This window comes from Gobius niger (genome assembly GCF_951799975.1).
Source record: "Gobius niger genome assembly, chromosome: 19".
In the NCBI taxonomy this organism is placed as follows: domain Eukaryota; kingdom Metazoa; phylum Chordata; class Actinopteri; order Gobiiformes; family Gobiidae; genus Gobius; species Gobius niger.
The window spans coordinates 23,504,233-23,527,043 of NC_136870.1; the positions used below are offsets into that span (position 1 = coordinate 23,504,233).

The 22,811-nt window shown below is 41.9% G+C and overlaps 1 protein-coding gene across 3 annotated transcripts in view; it reads right to left on the minus strand.

Annotated features, from left to right (window-relative positions):
* The window catches only part of pald1a (phosphatase domain containing paladin 1a), a 129,241-nt gene that overhangs the window by 40,751 nt on the left and 65,679 nt on the right, over positions 1–22,811 (minus strand). For all 3 annotated transcript variants that reach the window (XM_079577128.1, XM_079577130.1, XM_079577129.1), the window contains exons 16-18: positions 16,260–16,400; positions 14,884–14,955; positions 12,702–12,842 (exon numbers count right to left, since the gene is read on the minus strand). In XM_079577128.1, coding sequence (XP_079433254.1) covers positions 12,702–12,842; positions 14,884–14,955; positions 16,260–16,400 — 354 coding nt within the window. The remainder of the gene's footprint in view (positions 1–12,701; positions 12,843–14,883; positions 14,956–16,259; positions 16,401–22,811) is intronic.

Consider the following 22,811-nt stretch of genomic DNA (forward strand, 5'->3'; position numbering starts at 1 on the left):
CCAGTGTCAACTGGCTCAGACCTTGTTTAGAATTGGTTTAGACCTGGTGTAGTCCTGGCTCAGTCCTGGTTTAGACCTGGTTTATTCTCGGGTATAAAACCATCTGATAAATTTGAGGGAGTATGCAAAGAGAGAGGGTACTAGTTTACAGCCGACACAGAGCATGTATTTTTCACCGTATACCCATGGGCATTTCAACCTGCCGGGCCCCTGGGCTTAGCCCCTAGACTTTACATGCAAACCTAATGACTATGAAAGTCAAGGGGTGGATCATGATTTTGTTTCAGCTTCAGTGACATTACTTTTGAGCCCCTGAACTCAAACAGATTAATTTTGTGGACTTGTAATTCCTGAATTCTTCCTCCAATTTGAATGAATACCTAGGATGAGGATTTTTGACATAGGGCCTCATTTCCTAGTTATCCAGAGTGTTGTTGATTTCTGGAGATATTTTTTTTTGTAATTCATGCAGTTCTTATATTTGAAGAGCTACGTGGCGCTAGGCTAATGCAAGGCTAGCGCATTTCTATGGTATAAGCTATAACAGTCTGACCCGCTCCACAGTGCACCTGAGGCAAATCCCTTATAACGCCAGACTAACCATATAAATGTCTGTGTCGATAGAATATTTTTTGGAATATAACTGACCTTGCATCACATGAATGATCGCATTTTGAGGGACTATTTTCTAGCAGATCACTCCGCCGCTGCGTAGCTTATACAACCACGGAGCTGATGCTGCTCAAATATAAGGTCTTTTAAATGCTAAATGGTTAAAATTACTCTATGGACACAGACATTTATATGGTTAGTCTGGTGTTTTAAGTGATTTACCTCAGGTGCACTGTGGAGCGGGTCAGACTGTTTTTAATGCAGGCTAGCTGATACCATAGAAATGCACTAGCCTTGCATTAGCCTAGCGCCACGAAACTCTTCAAATATAAGAACTGCTTGAATCACACACAAAAAATATCTCTGGATAACTAGGAAATGAGGCCCTATGTCAAAAATCCTGAAATACCCCTTTAAGCCAATATCAACATGCAAGAATGAAACGAGAATGTTCAAAATCCAGGAAGGTAAATCATTAGCATCAATATAGCCCACTTAGCAACCTAGTGCAATTCCAATCAGAAACTTTGGCTCTGGAGAAGGGACTTTGTTTAGCCCCGAAATGTCAGCAGTAAATGCAAAGTAATGATGATCTAAACTACTTCCACACTTTTTGTCACTTTGCTTTAAAAACATTTGATACGGCAACAGACAAAACCCACATCTAAACTTTTGCGATTCCACTTTCCTTCCCGGCGTACCGCACTCTCGGCTCCAGCTCGTGAGAAGAAACATGGAAATTGCGATATAAATAACTCCCGTGTTGCTGTCCCACGTCATCGGGTCCCGTCTAAATAAAGTCGCGTTTATGAGTCTGAATACCTCACGCCGGGGCCCTCAGGTGCTCCTCTGTTTCCTTTGGCCCGTGCGCTCTCCGCCTCGTAATTGGCCCACTTATGTCGAGAGCCTCGCGCCACACGGGAAAGAAACCGCCGAGTTAATGTCAACTCATTAAAAGAACTTAGAAGGGTGGGAGTTTAGGCACAAAACGCCAGGCTTAATCGACTTTTTAACCCACATAATATAATGCTGAATGCTGTATCCATAGAAATCATTGCAGCCTTCAGCTATCTGAGCCCTGTTCCTACATATACGCACATTTTGTTAGCCGTCGAATCCCGGACCTGATTTAAATTGGATGGCCTATCCCCGTACAGGCCCCGGGTTCAATTCCCACCTGGATGGGGCCTTTCTGTGTGGAGTTTGTATGTTCTCCCTGTGTCTGAGTACGCTTCCTCCTGGTACTCCGGTTTACCCTACCACTAAAAACATGTGCAATAGGCCAGGATGAGGCCTAAAGATATTAGAAATTAGCCTAAGGATATAATATATAATCCGGTGTGGCGTGGTTACATGCATGAGATACATGTATGTTCATTAGAGGGACTACACGGAGTTTAAAAATGTTAAAACTAAGTATTTTCCTCCCCCTACATGTTCCAGCCATGTCCTATTGTGTAGAATGAGCTCAGACCTGTTCACCACAACTGCCTCTACAATCCTGCACTGTCACTCAAAAAGGTGTTACTTCAGGTCCGAAGTGCCGTCATGCACGAGCTTAATATAGAACCTGCAGCTACGTGTAAGACCTGAGATGGCAGTAGTGAGTTTAAAATGGCCAAATTGCATCAAACCCCTTTAAAAGGCCCTATACCTGGTCTTTTAATTTCAAAATATGAAAGAGGAAGCCACTAAATTAAAATGGTGGTGGTGGTACAAACTCATCCCTAATCTTCCTAACATACTGTATTTGTAGCATCCCAATTCGTAAAGGGACTATACGGATGCTAAAAATGTTAAAACTAAGTATTTTCCTCCCCCTACATGTTCCAGCCATGTCCTAATGTGTAGAATGAGCTCAGACCTGTTCGCCACAACTGCTTAAAGTAGAGACTGCAGTTACGTGTAAGACCTGAGGTGGCAGTAGTGAGTATAAGCAGAAGCAGAAGAAGCAAAAGAAGCAGGAGGAGCAGAAGAAGTTCTCCGATCCTGTCCGTGCACCTACTCCTTCCAGCAGTGACATTTTGTACACACATAGCCACAAGTTAAGCCAGGAAACAAGGGGCTTACAGATTAATAAATCATGAACGCTCAATGTCAAGGCGTCAATAAGCATCTCAGCTTGCATGTAGGACGTTCATAAGCCTCCATACCGCCTTCAGGAGCGGGACCCCGGGCTCATTAAAGCAGTCAGGGCTGGGATCTGTCTTGATGGTATTTGCACAGTGTCATTCAACTGTCCCAGCTTGTTTCCTGTTTGTTTCACTGATGCCATCACTTATTCATACATTTTCCGCGGCTGATCCGGTTCAAGGATGTAGCTGTAGCTGGACGGAGGCACCACAAGCACGCAGTCTGTTGTGCACTTTGATACATTAAAAAGGCTGCTTTAGGTGGGCAATGTCAATGTGAAAAATAGACAACTTTCAGTTCTGTGTTCAAATCTAGTCGACTTAAAAATGTATCTTCAAACGTATCATGTGGAAAGCTAAGCAGAGAAGGAGAGGAAAGAAGGAAAAAAAGATAAAGAAGGAGAGGAAGAAAAGGAAGAAGAAGTAGGAGGAGAAGAAGATGGAGGAGGGTGAGAAGAATATGGAGAAGAAGAAGGAGGAAAAGAAGGAGCAGAAAAAGCAGGAGCAGAAGAAGAAGGAGCAGAATAAGCAGAAGAGGAAGAAGAAGAAAAACAAGATAAAGAAGGAGAGGAAGAAAAGGAAGGAGGAGATGGAGGATGGGAATAATATGGAGGAGGAAGAAGAAGAAGGAGGAGATGGAGGAGGATGAGAATAATATGGAGGAAGAAGAAGTAGAAGAAGAAGTAGAAGAAGAAGAAGAAGAAGAAGAAGAAGAAGAAGAAGAAGAAGAAGAAGAAGAAGAAGAAGAAGAAGAAGAAGAAGAAGAAGAAGAAGAAGAAGAAGAAGAAGAAGAAGAAGAAGAAGAAGAAGAAGAAGAAGAAGAAGAAGAAGAATGCATGGACAATATTGAAACAGAAGTGTCACCTACATGGAGCTAAACTATGGAAATCTTTGAAGAAGTGTTTATAAATTAAAACTATATATATACAAAACGCTTTATAGGAAAAGGAACCAGTCACCCATTCACACTCTCATACAGCAATGTACACAGACACTGGAGGCAAGGTGGGTGAAGTGTCTTGCCCAAGGACACAACGACAGTGTGCATCTGCGGGAAACGAAAGTATTAGGTTACCGTCCCTGTATTTGGACCTAACTGTACTACAAAAAATATCTATACAAAGGTGTGATAATGTAGATTTAAAAAGCCTGGGGGGAAATATTAGCATAAAACACCTTTAAGGACAGCATGCCATGTTCATCACAGGAATGACATTGAACCTCGTTCTGTTCGGAATAATCAGATCCATCATTTCACCTTTATATGAATCAGACTTCGCCTCTGACGCACTTGTCTCCGGTCTTCACCTTTAGAAAGGCCAATTGAAAACCTCAGAACAAAGTCCCAGCTTTTCTGTGAAATAATGTCTGTCTGTATCTTTTTCGCGGTGACACTTTGGCGTGCAATGACGTCAAAGCACTGCCTTTGAGGACGTGCAGTGAGTGGGATTTGGTAGCACGAAAGGGCAAATTCGGACGTGCAATTGAGATCGGAAATGAAAAGATTATTTAATGTGCCGGAAATCAAACCGAGAATGGAATTGGAAAGATTGTAATTAGCAATAAGTACAGTATTAGGGTGCAGGCTAAGAGAAAAACAAGGTGGTACTTGACAACCCTTTTCTTAAAGGTCCTATATCATGCCAAATCGACTTTTTAGAGCTTTTAGCCATGTTGTTATACAATTTCCTTATCAAAAACACCCACAGAGTGTTTTTTGGCTTAATTCACGCAGTTCTCAACAATCCTCCTGAATCCTTCTCTCTGAGCAGCTGCTCCGCCCTCTGCTGGTGAACGACTGACCTGCTCAGTTGTGTCGTAACAGCAGACCGGAAGTGCTCGACGTCTGTAATGTCACGTCTTAATTCTATGCTTACGGCCTGATTTTAATTTATAAACCAGCTTTTTCATTATTCCTGTTGTAAGAAAGAGACAAAGAGAAAAAAGGATGTCTTTTTCTCTCCAGACGTCAATATGTGACCCGCAATGAGTCTCAAAAAAGCTACATGAACGTGTGCGCAGATACTGACCCGCTTCAGCGCAAATGGAGCGAAGCAAAGATATATTTTATAGATGTAACTTATAGCGAAGCAAAACTTGCTAAACTTTTGTAATAGAGATGACAGAGCCGCGATCTGCGTCAGGACTGAGCCAGGACGTAGACTACACCGGTTGTAAAACCCGGAGCTAAACAAAACCAGTTATAAACTAGGACTAAACCAGGACTGAATAAGAAACTTGAGCTTTAGTCAAAGTGAAAAGCAAAAAAGAGCAGTGACAATAAGAAAGACGTCTTTACCTTTAGTGACAGACCCACGGAGGCTGAGCTTACGTGCTCTTGTTTACAACTGCGGCTGCAGCGACAGGAATATCGAAGATGGTTTGTTGAACGTGAGCGCTCACTCTGTATTAGACATTGTTGGTCCAGTTTTGGTAAATTGTCAGTGGCAGAGTGAGCGCTCACACCATGTGAGGATCTTTGACTGTGAAGTTGCTTTCGCTTCGTCGAACAGCGCAGTGTGTTTAGAAAAGTTTAGCTGAAAGAAAAGCATGTCCTGATGTGGATCTGTCCTGTCTCTGCAGCTTAAGAGGTAATAACGTCCTTTCTTTCTTTTTATCTCTGCTTAAGTGGAAATTGTGCTCAAAACACGAAGTCACAGGCGACGCTGCTGCTCCTGTGTAGCTTCTGCTGTGCCGTTTCAGGATTTTTTCCTGAACTATACTTTTAATACACGTTATTTTTATTGAATTAAAATAACATAGGTATCGAAAAAAGTACCGTTAAGGCACCGGAACCGAAAAGCAGGTATCGTTAAAGTACTTGGTATCGAAAAAAAAACGAACGGTACCCATCCCTACTCTGGACACACCTGTTCTTTTTTCTTACCTATAACGATAATGTCACCGAGAAAAGCACGTTTGGCTACGAGGACTTTATTCAACCTTCCTAAAGAAGAGGCACTTATTGCCGTTTATTTATATTATGGTAAAGTTGTATGTGCGGAGAGAGGGGGCGGAGTTCAAACCCGGAGTGTCTTCCGGGTTTGAAATACCTCCAGAAAACACTTTAATTTATCACAAAAATGAGTGCTGCATAGTGGTAGAGGTACAATATATCATATAAATGCCTATACTTAACTTTGGAATGGCTAAAATAGCAGGATACAGATCCTTTAATCAAAATTAATGATGTTGTTATGGCATTGCACATAACAAATCATAGACAAAACAAGTTTGCATGGAGCTCCCCACGCAGGCAGCAGTGAGAATTACTAGTAAGCCTAAGCTAAGAATATGAGTTTTCTGGTTGGCTTCTTAAATCAATACAAAAATGAGCCAGTCTTTTGAACGGCTCTTTAGGAACATCAAAGAGCCATGAATCCCATCAGTTCTATGCGAAGATTAACTCACTTCATTATTATGGATTCTGAGCTCATCCGCAACTAAAGTTCCCATCAGAATCTCCAAAAGCGGCTGAGAAGAGTCTCTTTCTAGTAAAACGCTCCCCTCCCCCCTCTGTGGTGTCTGGGGTTTGTGGATGGCTCTGGGCTCTCGGTGCATGGATCTTTTTTTTTTTTTTTTTCTCTCCATCAAAGACACATTTTCCGACCACTGTCAGAGGGGCACAGACCAGACAAAAAGAGCTGGATTTTTTTTTTCTCCCCACCGTTCCCCTTTCTCTTCGCCTTGAAAACATCTGGCTCTGCTTATCACCTGGCCCGGCGGAGCGCAGGGGGAAGCGGCGCGGGAGGGGGAGGGCAATGCCAGTTCAAGTCCTCAATCCAACAAAGATCTTTGCAACTTTGACCGTGATTTTTGCATTGCAGTAAATGGTGAGTTCAAATACATAATGAAATGCCCTAAACACACACCATTAACCTCTTAACCCTCGCCTTAACCAAGCACATTTTCTCTAGTTCGGCTTTACCCAAATCTAAAAACTTCTTGAAAAAAATGTCAACATAGGGACGAAAATGAGACTTAAAAAACAAGGTTGAAAAAGCAAGAAAACGTGACAAAAAGTGAGGAAAGAGTGACAAAAAAGCAACATGGAAGCTACAAATCTTCTTTCTTTACTGAAAGCAGAACTAAGTTACTCATGCCCCTAGAGGCCATAAGCGCCACTGCAGGTGTCGTAGCATGTTGTGTTTTTTTACTCATTAATTGTCCGTGAGAGTAAATACTACGCTGACAGAAAAGACAAAGTTATAGAGGGATATTGTTCATCCAATTACACAATGGAGATCATTTTATTCAGTCAAACTTGGCTGTAAATACTGTTTAAGTGGCGCTAGTTCACAGTTAGCTTTGCCCGTTAGCCTGCTAGCTTCTCCTTTATGATTCCATTTGTGTGTATTGGTGCCTCCGACCCGTAGGCAGGGAAGTTGCAATTGTGGTTTTCTGGCCAGAGACACCAGGGGGAGATGAAAGACCCTCCGATCATCCCATCAACACTTGTATTTCCCCCAGAAGGACTACGGAAAGGATTTATTAAGGTAAACAAGTTATTTAGTACTGCTTTAAATAAGTGGCCATTTTGATACTCACTACTGCCACCTCAGGTCTAACGCGTAATTTCAGTTTCTATATTAAACTCGTACACGACGGACATTGCTGGAGCAAGTAGGGGGTAAAAAAACGGTGACATGTTCCTTAAAGTATCAGTATTGAAAAAAATCTAGAAAATCCCACCGACACCGCACTCATGAACTTTTTGCTTGCAAGAAACTCGATCTCAGCGAGAGGTAAATCAAGCGAAAACTCCTCGCTGTCCCAGGCTCTACAGGCTCCATCTGCAAACGGTGGCTCCAGAGAGAACGTGTTGCTTATAATCACAAAAAGGGCAAGTTTTTTGTTTCCAACTAAAACTTGTTTCCAACTAAAACGGGACAGAAAGTTTATCCACATCATAAAGTGCATCGCCTGCTGTGCAACCATTGTTCTGTAAAGCAGTGTTCTCCAAGCATGCGGGGATTATGGGGATTATGGTTTTTCAGTCAAAGGTTTGAATTTTAGGGTATCGCACATTACTGAAGACATCTGTTTATTGACAGCGTTTGTAGTTAATCAGCAGCATCCTCGTTGTAGGGGGGGCTCACAGTATAAATGTAAAACTCCAGGGATGAAACACAATAACAAACCCTGGAACTCGAGAAAAACAAATCGCACACACAAGCATCAAGGAGACAAAACCACCTTTACAAATCCAATACATTTTTTCATACACAAAGGAAACAACAGCTCTTTCAATACACCTGCCACTCCAGAAGGAACTGTATCTGAAAAGCACATCGTGGACTTTTAAATATAAAGTAAAAAAAGAGAAGTGAAGTTTGTGTAGCACATTGATGAAACGGTATCACTTTATTTTACAGTCCCTGACACATTGAACCAACTAAAGCTCTGTAACAGTCTGTAATAACTGGTACCTATGGGTTAGATACACAATGGAATAACGCTGGAGTTTTCTTTCCCACTTTCCTCTGGTCTGCTCCTGTGCCTTTCTCTCACTCTGCTCTGAGCCGACCATTTAACTCCGCCCCTTTCCCTCGAGTCTCCATGGAGACGGTTGTCAATCACAGCAGAGGCATGAAGATCATAAAACTAAAACACTTTTGAAAACTCCATGGCTTACTAAGAGGTTTTACTTTTGAGAGGAGACAGGGAATATAAAATGAAACATGAAACATGAAAGAAAGAAAAAAAAACTACTTTTATTTCAAATAAAATCAATTAAAATCGTAAAAAAAATATATATATCAAGGGTAGTGTAAAACAAAGTGTTGCCGATGAAACATTAGAATTTCAATTTTGCTCTGAAAAGTAGCCATCGCTTTTATAATCAACTAAATGTGAGAGTATTTCTTCACTGAAGAGATCCGGCCCTGAGGCCAATACATCATTCAAATTCAAATGGTTAAAGCATTAAAAAGAGTCAGTAAAAGCTCTCTTTTCACAAGAAACTGAAGAGGTTAGAGAATAGTCTATTGCAAATGGGTCAGACAAGGCTGTTTCTGACGTTCCACCAATGAAAATCTTTTTGTCAAACTTTGTGCAGGTGCTTTTCAAACACTTCTGTTGTGTCTGAATGACTTTTTTGTCCTCCATGTGCTGCTTCACAGAGAACATTTAAATGCACTTATCAAGGGAATGTGCACTAAAATCCAGTGTGAAGTCTGTCGATTTTAGTCAAGTTAATAGTTTTGCAGACTACAATTGGACTAAAACTAAATTAAAAGTTTTCTATTAGACTAAAAATATGACTAAAATGTCCAGATACTTTCGTGAACTAAAATCTGGCTAAATAAGAATGAAAAGAAGAGACAAAAGATCATCCAAACTTCCAATTGTGACAACCAGGCACCCGTCTGTGCATGGTCAGTCACCTATACCCTCGCCTTCACCACACCCCGGTTTACTCCCCTGTCCAGCCTCTCTCTCTGACCTCACACTCAACGCCCATCTCTGCCCCTTCGCCCATTCGCTCCCCCTGTTCCCGCCGCCGGTTAAGCCTGCTCGGCTTGCTCTAGTAAAATGGCATACCTTTGCGGGACAGGGAAGTAGCAGCCTCGGATCCTGACGGGTAGCAAAGCGTTATTAGTTGTACTCCCAACGAGGGTGGTTAATTCCTCCACGAACAAGTACTTGCTGGTAACATTCCCTCCTTCCATAGCGCTTGTCAGTATTGCAAACATCTTTTTTTTTTAAACAAAATAATTCCCCGCAGCACCCGGACCTACTGCTTCCTGGTAGCTACAGCACGTCGGTGACGTGCTGTAGCTACGTACAGGTCCGCTTGGACTCTAGATTGTCCGTGAGTTTTCTTTCTTTGTGCCTTGATCTACGTATTATTGCTTTGTTTTTGCTGTGGTTTCGAACCTTGATGAAAGTATGCCAAAACAAAATTTATGATGTTTACTGTAGATCGATCTGGTGCTGGCTAGACCGCACTTCCGCATTCCGTCAGTGTGACGTCACTTGGTGCTCTCGCAATACATAAGTTAATGCTTTTGTATGTGTATTTGTGAAAAGGAAATGTTGGAAATGACAAATGGGCAATTTCTGGCTCCTCTGAACTTTTTCTTCCTTTTTGAGTGGGGATTTATTTTGTGTATGGGGGGGAGAAAATGATGAACACTTATGTGCTATTAGTCCTTGTTTATTTTCCAATACATGCTTGCAAAACCCACATGTTCTGTCTGTGTGGGTGTTGTTCAAACTATGTCCTACATACAAAAGGGTTTATGCCATGTAGCATATGTCCTTGTGAGGATTGTGGCATTGTAAGGAAACTCACGGACTATAGTAAACCCATAGAATACACCGCGATACATACTTTATCCTTTAAGTCAGGAGGGAAACCTGACTGGCACCCCTAAAACGAACCTAACAATAATAATAAAAATAAAAACAATAACAAACAAACTGTCAATCCGTCACACAATGACAGTTTGAAAGAGCCTAAAATCATTAAATTCTCTGCAAAAGGAGCAGCTCTGAGCTTTGTTCATGTGGGAGAAGCCCCATAAAGAAGAGGACCTTGATTAAATATGATTATAATAAATATTATGAATGAATAAATAAATGACTAAAACTGAAAAAAAAAAATGTTTAACTAAATCTCGACTATAATGAAATTACATTTTCATCAAAACACAGTCTAAAACTTAATTAAAATATGTTACTGCTAACACCTTACAATTCCTTAATCCCTGGCACCTGCTTTTCGTCTTGGTCTTTGTCCTTTTTTGTTGTTGTTTTTTGTTCGTCTGGTCTCGTTTATTTTTATCATAATTATTTTATGATGAATGTAATGGGTTTTTTGTGTGTGTGTTTATGCTTTTGGTGATTGTTCCATCGTTGTTTCTATGTCTATCTTGGCATAGTCTATTTTGAATAGTGGGTTTTCACTTGTATTTGTTATGTGCCTTAAAAATGTAAAACAAAGTTGGGGAAAAAAAAAAATATGTTACTGCTAAAAGCGCAAAAGAATCTTACTAGAAGGGGCCCTGTTATGTATTAGTGCCAACATTGGTAGTTCATATTGCAATCATCTCTCCTGGATATCGTGTTAAAATATGCACTTATTACATATTAAAAATGTGTAAATCTTGCAAACACAACAATAGCAAATTCGCCCTCCTCATCAAATATTGTCCTGCCTCAAAATGTCGTGCAGCTGCATCAACACAATGCCCAGCTGTATCCCTTCAATTATCCGTTTAATGAAAAAATGTGCACGGCTCGGCTCATATCATAAAATAAAACCTTGATTTTCTTGATTCTTTTCATTTTCCTGCCCCCACCAAACCACCTGCAGCACAATCCCCGGTGACAGCCTTTAACAGAATCCAAAAGCCTGACAGATAATACATAATGATGGTGCTCGAGCAGGTGGGGTGTCATTTACAGCACATTTGGCCCAAACGGTGAAGGAGCACAAGCTGATGATGACACGTTACACACAGCGATCAAACTGCCACATGGTGCGAGAAACGGGGTGATTTCATTCAGGAAGACAGATGGGACATGGGCGAGTTTGTGGCGCCATCTGTGGGGCGTTTGAGATACTACATGGAGGGAAAGGAGAGGTTTGAGAGGGTTCGGGCATGTGCGGAGGAGGGACAGGGAGCTGAGGTTAAAGCGGGCAGGAAACTTGAGAACAAAGAGGAAGATAACAGAGGAAGATTATGGGAATAGAAAAGAAGACATGGAGTTAAATAAGGGCTTAAATCGATCTTTAATCAAAATTTAAATCTCTACTTTGGTCAAAGGTCTTTTGGTTTTTAATGCCTATAAGCCATACAAACTAACCTGTTATTTGCCCATTCCCCCGATCAGCAGGCTAGGGTTAGCATTAGGGTTAGGAACGGCAAATGTGATGTAAATTGTGTTTCACTCACACGGATTCCTCACATATTTTTAGAAACTAGAAAGTCTTGGCTTTCAAATGAGGTATCACACTGGCATATAGGCCGTCAGCTCTCCAGTCAATACGCTTTGAGATTTGGATATGCATAATTGCTAACCCTAATCCTAATTCTACACTTAAATGAAGGAAAAACATGTAGAGTAAAATAAGATTGAGGGATTGAGATAAAATGAGATTTTTTTTTCCCTTCATTTAAGTGTAAAAAACTAGGATATATGTCTTGAAAAAGGACCCTTATTTACAGGTTCAGTCATCTGTCCATCCATCCATCCTCCATCCAGACTTCTCGATCCACACACACGTCCAGCCACCCTGAGAAGGAAACTCTTTTCGGCCGCTTGTATCCGCGATCTTGTCCTTTCGGTCATTACCCAAATCTCATGACCATAGGTGAGGGTGGGAACGTAGATCGATCTCACGCTCCATCCGTCCCTCACTCATGAACAAGACCCCGAGATACTTGAGGCAAGGACTCTCCACCGACATGAAGGTTCAGGTTCAATCAATCAAAGTTTATTTCTATAGCACTTTACAACTACACTTGGCAGACCAGGCAGGGTGCCAGGTTACTTTTTGCCATGATTGACGGTATATTTTCAATCCACTGTCAATGTTGATGTGCGACGTGCCCCCTCACAGGATCTGACCACGCCCGACCGCTCTAAGCTTCTGAGAGGAGGTCTTTAGTTTAGACTAGCACTCAGGCTGCTCCGTACGTGGGACTCAAATGCAGAGGAAAAAAATCTAAGTTCACCTCAACCACAATCACAATACTTGCATGAGAAATGGCCTTACGTTACTGTTCATTCACTGAATGTGCAAAACAAGTTCCACAAAATGAGCTGCACCCAGTCACAGTCTGACTCTTTTCCCTGGAACCAGCAGCTCCAAAATCCAATCACAAGTCCGTCCTTAAATCTTACAAAGACAAACTAAACTCATAGGATCTTTCCATTCAAAGCTGGCAGGCCTCTTAACAAAGCAGAGTCCCGAAATAACCAAACATACTGAATAGCGTCCCGTACCTGTCTGTAGGCGCAGATGATGACCTCTCGTAGATGGTAGTGCATTGGAGTCATGGTTTCGCTGACTGAGTCCAGAGCAAAGTCCACCTCCCGCTTTATCCGGTGTCCGTCAGGGAGCAGGCGCACCAGCTGCATCACCACCTGAGCGAGGACAGCAGACCAATGGTTTAAGATCATGAACAAGATCAAGAACATGCATGTCATTTTCACTCATAACATTTCATATTTTAGCATATTTTGTAAAGGACTCGTGTGCTCCCTAATGTCCATCCATCCATCCATTTTCTTCCACTTGTCCGTTTCCGGGTCAAATCACATTGCACCGGCCCCTTATGGCTCCTCCAGCAGGTGGTGGGTCCACAGAAGGACGGCCTCATGGTTCTAACCGGGCCTGTTGGTCTCTCATAAGGGGCCTCTGAACCGCTCTTTGTCTGACCCGTCACCCAGGACCTTACCAGGGGCACGAAGCCCCTGACAACAGAGCCCCCAGGATCATTCGGGTGCTCAAACACCTCCACCACGTTAAGGTGGCGGTTCCAGGAGGGGCTCCCTAATGTCCCTCATGTGTAATATGTCCCAAGTCAAAGTGCTTCAGTGTAGTCAGAAAGTCTCCAACAGTACGACACAAAGTTACCATCAGTTCGAGTTATGATAATGGTGCCAATAGCAATAGATGACAGTGTTTTATTTTGGGATTTATTCTACCTTGACGTGTAAAATGGTCCAAGATGATCCGAGAAGGAAAATAAACTTTGTTCACCAATCTAGCCCAGGTCTCTCCAATTTTCGTTTCAGATTATAAAACCCACAGAACTCTGTTGACTTAAAGCCAGGCCAAAAAGCACAAACGAAGTAATTCTTCTCTGTGATCCATGTCTTTGGATGTGCTTTTTCCTCGCCTTCGTGTTGTGACGATGACTTAATGCGGACGACCCGCTGCTCTGCCGTCATTCGGATAAACAGAAAGAGACCGCATGCTGTCGGCACACAATACGACCTGCCAATCACAGCGCCGTTACCGGGATCGTAACCAGGAAACGCCAAACAGTCACTACACAAAGGGACGACGGAGGGAGATTTTATTTGTGATAATTACTTCATTTAAACCCACTCTGCCCGCCCAAGAAAATATAAAGTTGGCACCTGGATTTGTATGAACCGGGGTTGGTAAGGTCAAAGTTCAGAAACGTTTACTATAACACAAGCTCTCATGTTTTTAAACTCTGAAATCTGGTCAAAACAGGAATCCTTTTGCTTTCTTGCTAATATTTTCTATTCCTATTTTTGGTAATTGATTTCCAATCCTTATTTATACGCGCCTTTCAGTCATGTGACTTTTGTTGTTATGGCAGCCATTTTGAATACCAAAGTAGAATTATGCAGTACTACAACATGTAACAATATCTATACTCAGGATATAAATACATTTTTATGTAATCGTAATCATTGCTAAAGAAGATAACAGTAAAACACGCCCCCAGAGACGGACGTTTATGTGAAAAAAAAACAGTGTCAGTGTTTAAGCTGCTCAAGACATTAGCATGCTACCAGTTAGCATTTAGCTTCAATACGAAAAGCCTCTCCTAGAGAAAGTCCTAACCACACTCCAAACATCTAGCCTTGGATACAACATGTGACAGAGGTCAGAGCTGAGCTGTTACTGTAGAATTTCCTCAGTGTTCATAGATGTGAGTCACACATGTGTTTATCGTGTTGAAGCCATTAAAATGGTTGACAGTTACTAACCGGTAGCATGCTAACGTCTTGAGCAGCTTAAGACACTGACTCAGCTTTCCACCACCAGTATGGAGTGAATGTCTCATGTAAAGCGCTTTGTGACTATGTCTGTGAAAGGCGCTATATAAATAAAGATCTTCTTCTTCTGCTCAGAAATGTCTAAGACTGACAAAAAATTACCATCTTTAATGAGATAAATGACTTAGAATTGCTTGAATTAAGGTACTTTATGATTATTTTGAGTTGGTTTAACTTCTAAACCAAATGAAGATAAAAAAAAAAAGAACTAAAGCTGTTATTTTTCCCGTGTATCTTACATTGTTCCCCATGGAATTTCCTTCAGGTTGTATCTATCTAATCAAGCCCGAGTCATCTGGCCTGAACATTCTTTGAATATTATGAATCTGCAACGTGTTCAACAGTTACAAAAAACAAGGCAACAAACCTCAAATTCTCCTTTTGTGTACTTGGCGTCAGGAACACTCACAATCTCATCGTCTGTGATCTCCGGGAAACCCTAAAACAACAAGGAGATTATTCATGCCACAACAAAGACTTTACAGACAAAGTAAGAACCTAAAAGATGATTAAAGTCTGAAGTTCTCAACTATTTACTTTTTACTTTTCCCCAAAAGACGACGTATTTTCAATAATTTAAGGCCAAACACTGCAGGTGAATAAGGACAAAAAATGAATTTAGTGTTTCAATGTGAAACTTTTGCCGTGGATTAGTACCTAAATAGGAGAAAAAAAATGTTTTGCATGTTTTCTGTCATTTTATGTTTTTTTGATTTTATAAGTCACCGACAAAATCTACATAATGGATAGAGTCAAATGTATGGCTTGACTTGGATATATTTGATTTGGGGAGTTTCTGTGTGGAGTTTTAATGTTCTCCCCGCGTCTGCATAGGTTTCCTCCGGGTACTCTGGTTTCTCCTACCACTAAAACATGTACAATAGGCCAGGATGAATGAGAGTGTATTTGAGAGTGCGACAACAGATGCAAATTTAGCCAAAGGCTTCAATCAGGCGTGGGGTGTTTGACACTGGAGGCAACTAGGGTGACAGTGTGCATTTGTTGGGCCGGGTGGGATTTGAACTCGCGACCTTCCGATCACAAGACGACCCGCTCTAGCAACAGTGCCACCGTCACTGTTGCTCTCCAGTTGAGAAGATTTAGATTTGGGTATCGCTGAACTGGAGACGATGCGTTCGGGTCAGGCGGAGGTTAACATGCACTGTCCCGACCAAATGAACAAACAAATAAATAAAATGTATTTCTAAAGCACAGATAAAATCTCAAAGTGCTGGGCAAAAGAATAGGTAAAAGACGCAGAGACCGGGGCCGGGCGCTCCACAGTCTGAAAAGAAAAGACAGGTCCCCTCGGGTCTTGTAACAAGTCTTAGGGACTACAAGCAAGTTCTGGCCTGAGGACCGAAGAGTCTCACCAAGGGCTCAAAAAGTCCTGGATGTTCAGTGAAAGTCAGCACCAAAATCTTGAAATCAATCCTGAATTTTACAGGTAGCCAATGGAGAGACGTTCGAGGGGCACCTGTTAAAAGTCTAGCAGCAGAATTGTGTAGTTTGTTCAGAGCAGACTTATTCAGACAGGTAAAGACAGGGTTGCAACAGTCAAGTCTTGTTGATATGAATAATCATTTAATCATCAGGAGGGTGAAAAACTGTAAAAAGTGCAGTACAAAGCTCAATAAATCAGGAAGGAATTAGATAATAAAAAGGTAAAACCTTCAATATATTCTAAAGTACTAGGAAGCAAGGAAAAAAGATGCTTGCATTATTTTTAATGTATAATCTTACATTAAAATGCCACAGCGTGAGGACTGCGATGACAGTGGCTGTCGTCGTTCGCCCCTTCCCATTGGAGCAGTTAAAAACAAAAGCCGAGTGAGTATCTTCAGCCAAGGCGCTCTTCATGGACTCCAGGAGTTTGTCAAAATCCTGAAAGACAAAAATCAACAAAGAAAATTAAAACTGTAAATAATGTAAAATAAAAGAATATTCTGACCGGATGGTAAATCTTAGCTTAACCAGCAGAGGGCCCCACAAGGCTTGGGAAACTTAAAGAACAACTAACCCCAAAATCAACTTTTTTTTCTAGCTAAGTTGTATAAATGGGTATCTTATAGTGTTGTCTACGTGTATATGTCACTATTTTAACAATTTAGTGCAAATTTGTTGAAATCCTGTCTTTGTGTCCCAAACCGTCTGTGTGGCGCCATCTGCAGCGAACTGTCTGTACTGCATTTGATTTTTTGAATTCGGCACCCAATTAGCGGAGGGGAGAGAGATGATGTCAGGAGGCGAGAGATGATGTCACGGGCCCTGCCGCTCTGGGGTATAAAAGGGCTCAGTCTCGCTCACGCCCCCGTAGCGAGTTGGAGTTGGAATAGCGAGAGAATATTTTCATCGATTGTCAGGTTTGCGATTAGTTATCATAGCATTTAGGTAGATTTTATTAGGATAGCTTGTTTATTATAGATAATTGTATAGTTTTAGTAGTGTTAGTTGTTGAATGTTGTAGTTGTAGTCACTAGTTGCTTTTATTGTTAGATTAGTTAGCTCAGTTTAGCTTAGGGCGTTTGTTAGTATTGTTTTTAGTGGTCTATCGTGTATAATTTAATTGTTAGGTGTTAATTGTACTGTGTTAGGATGGGGAGGAAGTGTAGCGTAGTGGGGTGCCACAGTTCTGTAGGTTTGCACAGGTTTCCGCAGAACTTAGAAATTAGGCGCCAGTGGACGCGCGCAATTGGCTTGGGGGAAAACTGCGAACTCCCTGCTCAGGCTGGAGTTTGCAAAGACCATTTTACGCGCGATTCCTTCGCCAACTTCATGGAGGTTGAACTGGGCTATGCTAGTCTTCTGCGTTTGAAGAGCGAGGCCGTCCCCACCCTTGCTCTTCCACGACTGAGCCTTAGCCCACCGACACTGCTGCCCCGCCAACAGGACGATTTCGGGCGCCAATGTGAGGTGAGTGAGAAAAATAATGCTGATTTACCCATTTTGGATTTGGTAATAATTGCAATGATTGTAGCTGCTGTAAAAAGAGGCACTTGGTTCACTCTGTCCCGGTCATTTCTGTCAGTAGAAGCTACTTTGCTCACAGATTGAGTCATGTACAGTATATAGAATATTGATGTGCACGTCAGAATAGATCGTTATTGTAGTGTCTCAAACAAATTCGCCGTTTTCGCCTCTGATAATACCAATCACATGAGTCGTGTAGATATGTTGAAAAAATATGGCGTGTAAATAGACTGTGCAGCCTCAGCTCCAGGCGACGTGTCCCGCACTCGCTCACTGTGGCTGAGGAACAGCAGCCACCGGTTATAAGCGCGTCTACTCTGCCCGGGGCAGCCTGCTAATGCATCAGTCTGCAAAGTTACGCCAACACTGTGCGCAAATGTGCACGAGTCTGAGCAGTGAGCACCAAACTAATCTAAGTTTTGCGATGACTGTAGCTTTTGACAGTAGCTACAAGCTAGCATGTTAAGCTAACGTATAGCTAGAATGCTCCCGTTTGATGCTCGATTGCGGTCAGTGAGGAGAGGGCTGACCACTCCAGGTGGACCGTGTGGTCAGTGAGGAGAGGGCTGACCACTCCAGGTGGACCGTGTGGTCAGTGAGGAGAGGGCTGACCACTCCAGGTGGACCGTGTGGTCAGTGAGGAGAGGGCTGACCACTCCAGGTGGACCGTGTGGTCAGTGAGGAGAGGGCTGACCACTCCAGGTGGACCGTGTGGTCAGTGAGGAGAGGGCTGACCACTCCAGGTGGACCGTGTGGTCATTGTGGTCACAGATATGAGCTGTTCTTACGTGGTTTCAGAATCAGTATAGTTGTTATTGCCATTGTTGTTGAACAGGTTCACAAAGTAGGATCAATTCTGCTAATTATGTTCATGTTGACAAGTTTTCTGAACTGAACCAAAGTTTACACCTATTTGAACGCAGCTATTCAAAATGCCAAACCATTTGGAAGTTTTTAGTAGCGACTGTAGCCAGAATTAACCTGATACAAATATTTGGTTTATCTGCTATAGGGTGGCATACTCTAAAGTATATCCAAGGTTGTTTTCCTATAAATCATCAATACAAGTTTACAATCTATGTGCATGTCACGTGAGTGTGCGCTTTATAAATATTATTTATTTTTATGTTTTCAGCCAAAAGTGAGCAGAGAAATTGGTTGCCAGACTGATCCAGTCATTACATGGCATGCAAGTGTCCAGGCCAATGTGAAGCCGAGCAGGCGAAGCAAAGGTGATCTCTCTATTTATCCTTTAAACAGTACTCTCACCACTTTAGTTTTTTTTTCTATAGTTAGACACAAGTTGTGTAATTACTGCCATTTTAAACGTGTTTTTTTTGTTTGTGTTTTGTACAGCTACTCAAGCCCGGACCGCTTACACAAGCGTCGGTTGTGGGACAGGGGACCTGATGGAAATCCCTCTCCCTGACAGTCCCAGAGCAGCCTCTACACCTTTAAAAAGGAGAAGGTGTGAGGTGTCAGCGTCTGACCCCAGCTTCCACATTGATGACAGTGCCAGCACTGTGAACTGTTCAAGGTACAAAGAAATTCTAGAGTTTTAATTGAAAAAATATATACAGCGTCCTACTTTTTTGAGGGATGACATATGCCTCTTTTTTTTATATAGCATTCCTGCTGAAGTCCCTCCACACAAGGACAAAAAATATATTGTTCACGAGGACCAACTGCTGGAGCTGTTCAGGCGATGTCCTGTCTGCACTAGTCGCTGTGCTGTGGACACCATCACAGTCGGCACACTGCTTCGGGTCACGCAACAGTGTCCTCGCTGTGAGTTTACCAATCAGTGGTCCAGTCAGCCCATGGTGAACAACATCCCAGCTGGAAACTTACAGCTCTGTGCTGCTGTGCTGTTCACCGGCTCATCATTTAGGCAGATTTCAAAGGTACTACAAAAACATTTGAATTGTTTGGATTATTTTTCCATATATTATCAGCTGATAACAGATGTTTTCATTTTATAGTTCTTGGGGGCCTTCAATATTCAGGGCCTGTCAGAGCAGTGCTTCTATAGGCATCAGGCAAAGTTCCTCATCCCTACGGTCAACTGGCAGTGGAAGCTGGAGCAGGATGACCTCATCAGGGAGGCTCTTGAAAGCGGCTCTGTGTCACTGGGTGGGGACATGCGGGCAGATTCACCTGGTAAATACATTTCATAAACATTTATCAGAAGTATTAATAAAAGTCAGCTAATGTATAACTTGCATTCGTGTAGGACATTCAGCCAAGTATGGCAGTTACACCATGATGAATCTAACGTGTAACAAAGTCATTGACATCCAGCTAGTCCAGGTAAAACATTACAATAAAAATGTATATGTAATTTGGGATAACTGTGCATTATGATAGAATTCTTTATTCTTATTTTTTTTGTCTTATTAGAGCAATGAGGTTGGAAACAGCGTGCGCATGGAGAAGGAGGGCTTTGTGCGGAGTCTGACCATGCTGGAAGAGAGGGGTGTCAATGTGGAGGCCATTGTGACGGACCGACACACCGGCGTGCAAAAGTTTTTACGGGAGGAAAGAAAGGAAATCCGTCACTACTTTGACCCATGGCACATGGGAAAGGGTATGCATTTTGGTAATGCTGTATAATATTATGGTTATTGTGCATTTAGTAACAATATATTTTAATACCTAGGAATTGGGAAAAAAGTGGATGAGCTGGGAAAGAGAAAGAGCACCCAGGACGCTGGCCAGTGGAGGAAAAGCGTGGTAAACCACCTCTATTGGTCAGCTTCTACGTCCTCCTCGGGACAAGAGGCTGTCGCCAAGTGGACTTCTGTGGCGAACCACATGCAGAATGTCCACACGCATGACAACGTCCTGTTCCCTCACTGCCTCCATGGGCCTCTGGTTGGGGAAGGGTCAAGAGTGTGGCTCAAACCAAGTAAGTATAGCAAGCAATACTGGCCCTTTGGCCATTGTATTTTAGATTTCAGGCTAGCATTGCCATTCTAAATGTCATTCTTTAAAATGCTTTACTCTGTAGGTACAGCAGCGTGTGAGAGACTCTCAGACATTCTATTGGCCCCACGCTTTGTCAAGGATGTGGAAAAAATTAGTCCGGTGTACCACACATCAACCCTTGAGGCTTTCCACAGTCTGATTATCAGATTCTCCCCAAAAAGTGTGGGCTTCTCCTTCAAAGGAATGTTCGCTCGGTAATACCTACAGAAAGTATTAAAATATATGTTCTGTGTGTATATATGTAAATATACTTTTTTTCCCCAGGTTGCAAGTTGCTGCATTGCATTACAATGAGAATGCAAATAGGTCTCACGCAACGACAGTAGAGGGTGTGCTTAGGTATGCTATTGTGTACCCAAAGTACAAACACGGAGACTACACTGTGAGAGCCCTGAAGACGAAACCTACCTCATGTATGTCACATTTACAAAATGAGTTCAATGCTTATAAGTCAGCGAGGACAAACGTTGTATTCTTTGTTTACAGTCTATATTGACAAGCTGATGGCACTGCTCTTTGACAGTGTGGTGGAGGATCCTCTCCTGTATCAGGAGCATTCAGAAAAAGTCCCTGTGCCTGAACCACTCTGTGCACAATATGAGAGGCCAGACAAACAGGAGGCTGTGAGCAGGCACAGGTCCAGATTCTTCAAGAAGACATAAGGTGACCAACGCACCTGTACTGCATACAGATTTTAAGAAATTTTGGATTTGGTCATTTTGTATGGCAAGTACATGACGTAGATTATAGAGCTAGCTTATTTATTCCGAGGGCTCGCATGGGCACCGCCATTAATTGTGCCAGCCCCTTTTCTCCTATCTGTTAACATGGGACTGCATGCACTACACGAAAACAAAGCCTTTTTTCGAGCGCAGAGCAACGGTGCAGTGTTGACTTGTTGATGCAAATGAACATTGGACATTTTGCACAAATCAATCTACTAAATGTCAGATTTTAGGGAAGAATATTTTCCCTCGTTCTCCGTTAAATGAACGGGCTTCGCGCTCGACCAGAAGTGTCTGTACAACGGAAGTGCCGAGACAAAGCAAAAAGTGGCAAAAGTGGGCGGGCCAGAATAAGGTGAATAGTGCTAAGCTATAGTGCTAACCATTAACCAAAGTGTATTTTAGTCATGTAATTGTTTAATTTTTTCAGTAATTTCATTTTATATCTCATGTATTAAAACACATATTTTATTGTCTTGGGGTGTTGGGTGTCCCAGGGATAGGAAAAAACTGAGCTGGGCAAAAAAAGGTGAACGGAGGAAATGACGAGTTGGAACAAAAGCGTTGTGAACCATCTATATGAACCATCTCTACTGGTCGCCATCAAAGTCCTCCTCAGGTGATGATGCAAGAGTGCGTCCAAAATCAAGTATGTGGAATTGCAACTACTCCTCCCAATATCTAATTTATATTGATGTATTTACACTTCAGATATAAATTTATTATTCTTTGTAATTCTTTATAATTCTTTGTAGGCACAGCAGCATGCGAGAGACTCTTACTATTTTGTTTACACCACGTTATTTGAAAGATGTAGCTAAAATGAGCCCACAATACCACACTTCGCATACTGAGGCATCCATAGCCTGATTCTCTCTCAATAGTCTGGGCTTCTTGTTCAAAGGAATGCTGGCCAGGTAATGAATCATAAAGGTTCAACAAATATTCACTTGAGTTATTTTATTGCTTTGAAATGTTTAGAAAATAATACATTGATACTGCATGTTAATGTTTATTTGTGAAATTGATTATGATTAAAAAAGGCAAATCGTCACATATGCTGCTGTATGCCATAGTGTATCCAAAATTCAAACGTGGAGACTACACAGTGAGAGCCATGAAGACCAACCCTACTTCATGTATGTCATATTTATTTAAATTAGCATGACACATAAGTATTATTAGGATAAATGTTGATTTAAATAAATGTTGTGTTTTAGACTACATTGAAGAGCTGATGGATCTACTTTTCAATAGCATGATAGAGGAGGCCCGTCCCTATCAGGACTACTCTGACAAAGTACCTGTGCCTGTACCACTTTGTGCCCATTTTGAAGGAGCAGACAAACGGGTGTCGTGTAAGGTGAGAAATGTGAGAATTTTTAAATGTGTGTTTTTAAAATACAGATAACAATGTTTCACTTTTGGAATTTAAATTTTTATATTCATACATTTTTTGTGGATGTTGAGAAAATCAGCCATCTGTACCACACAACCCTTGTGGCATCCCACTGCCTGACATTCAAAATCATCGTCATCAAATTAATGTTGGCCAGGTAATGAGTAGATAAAGTTATAAAAATATTTTGTGTAATGTGTACATTTTACTTGT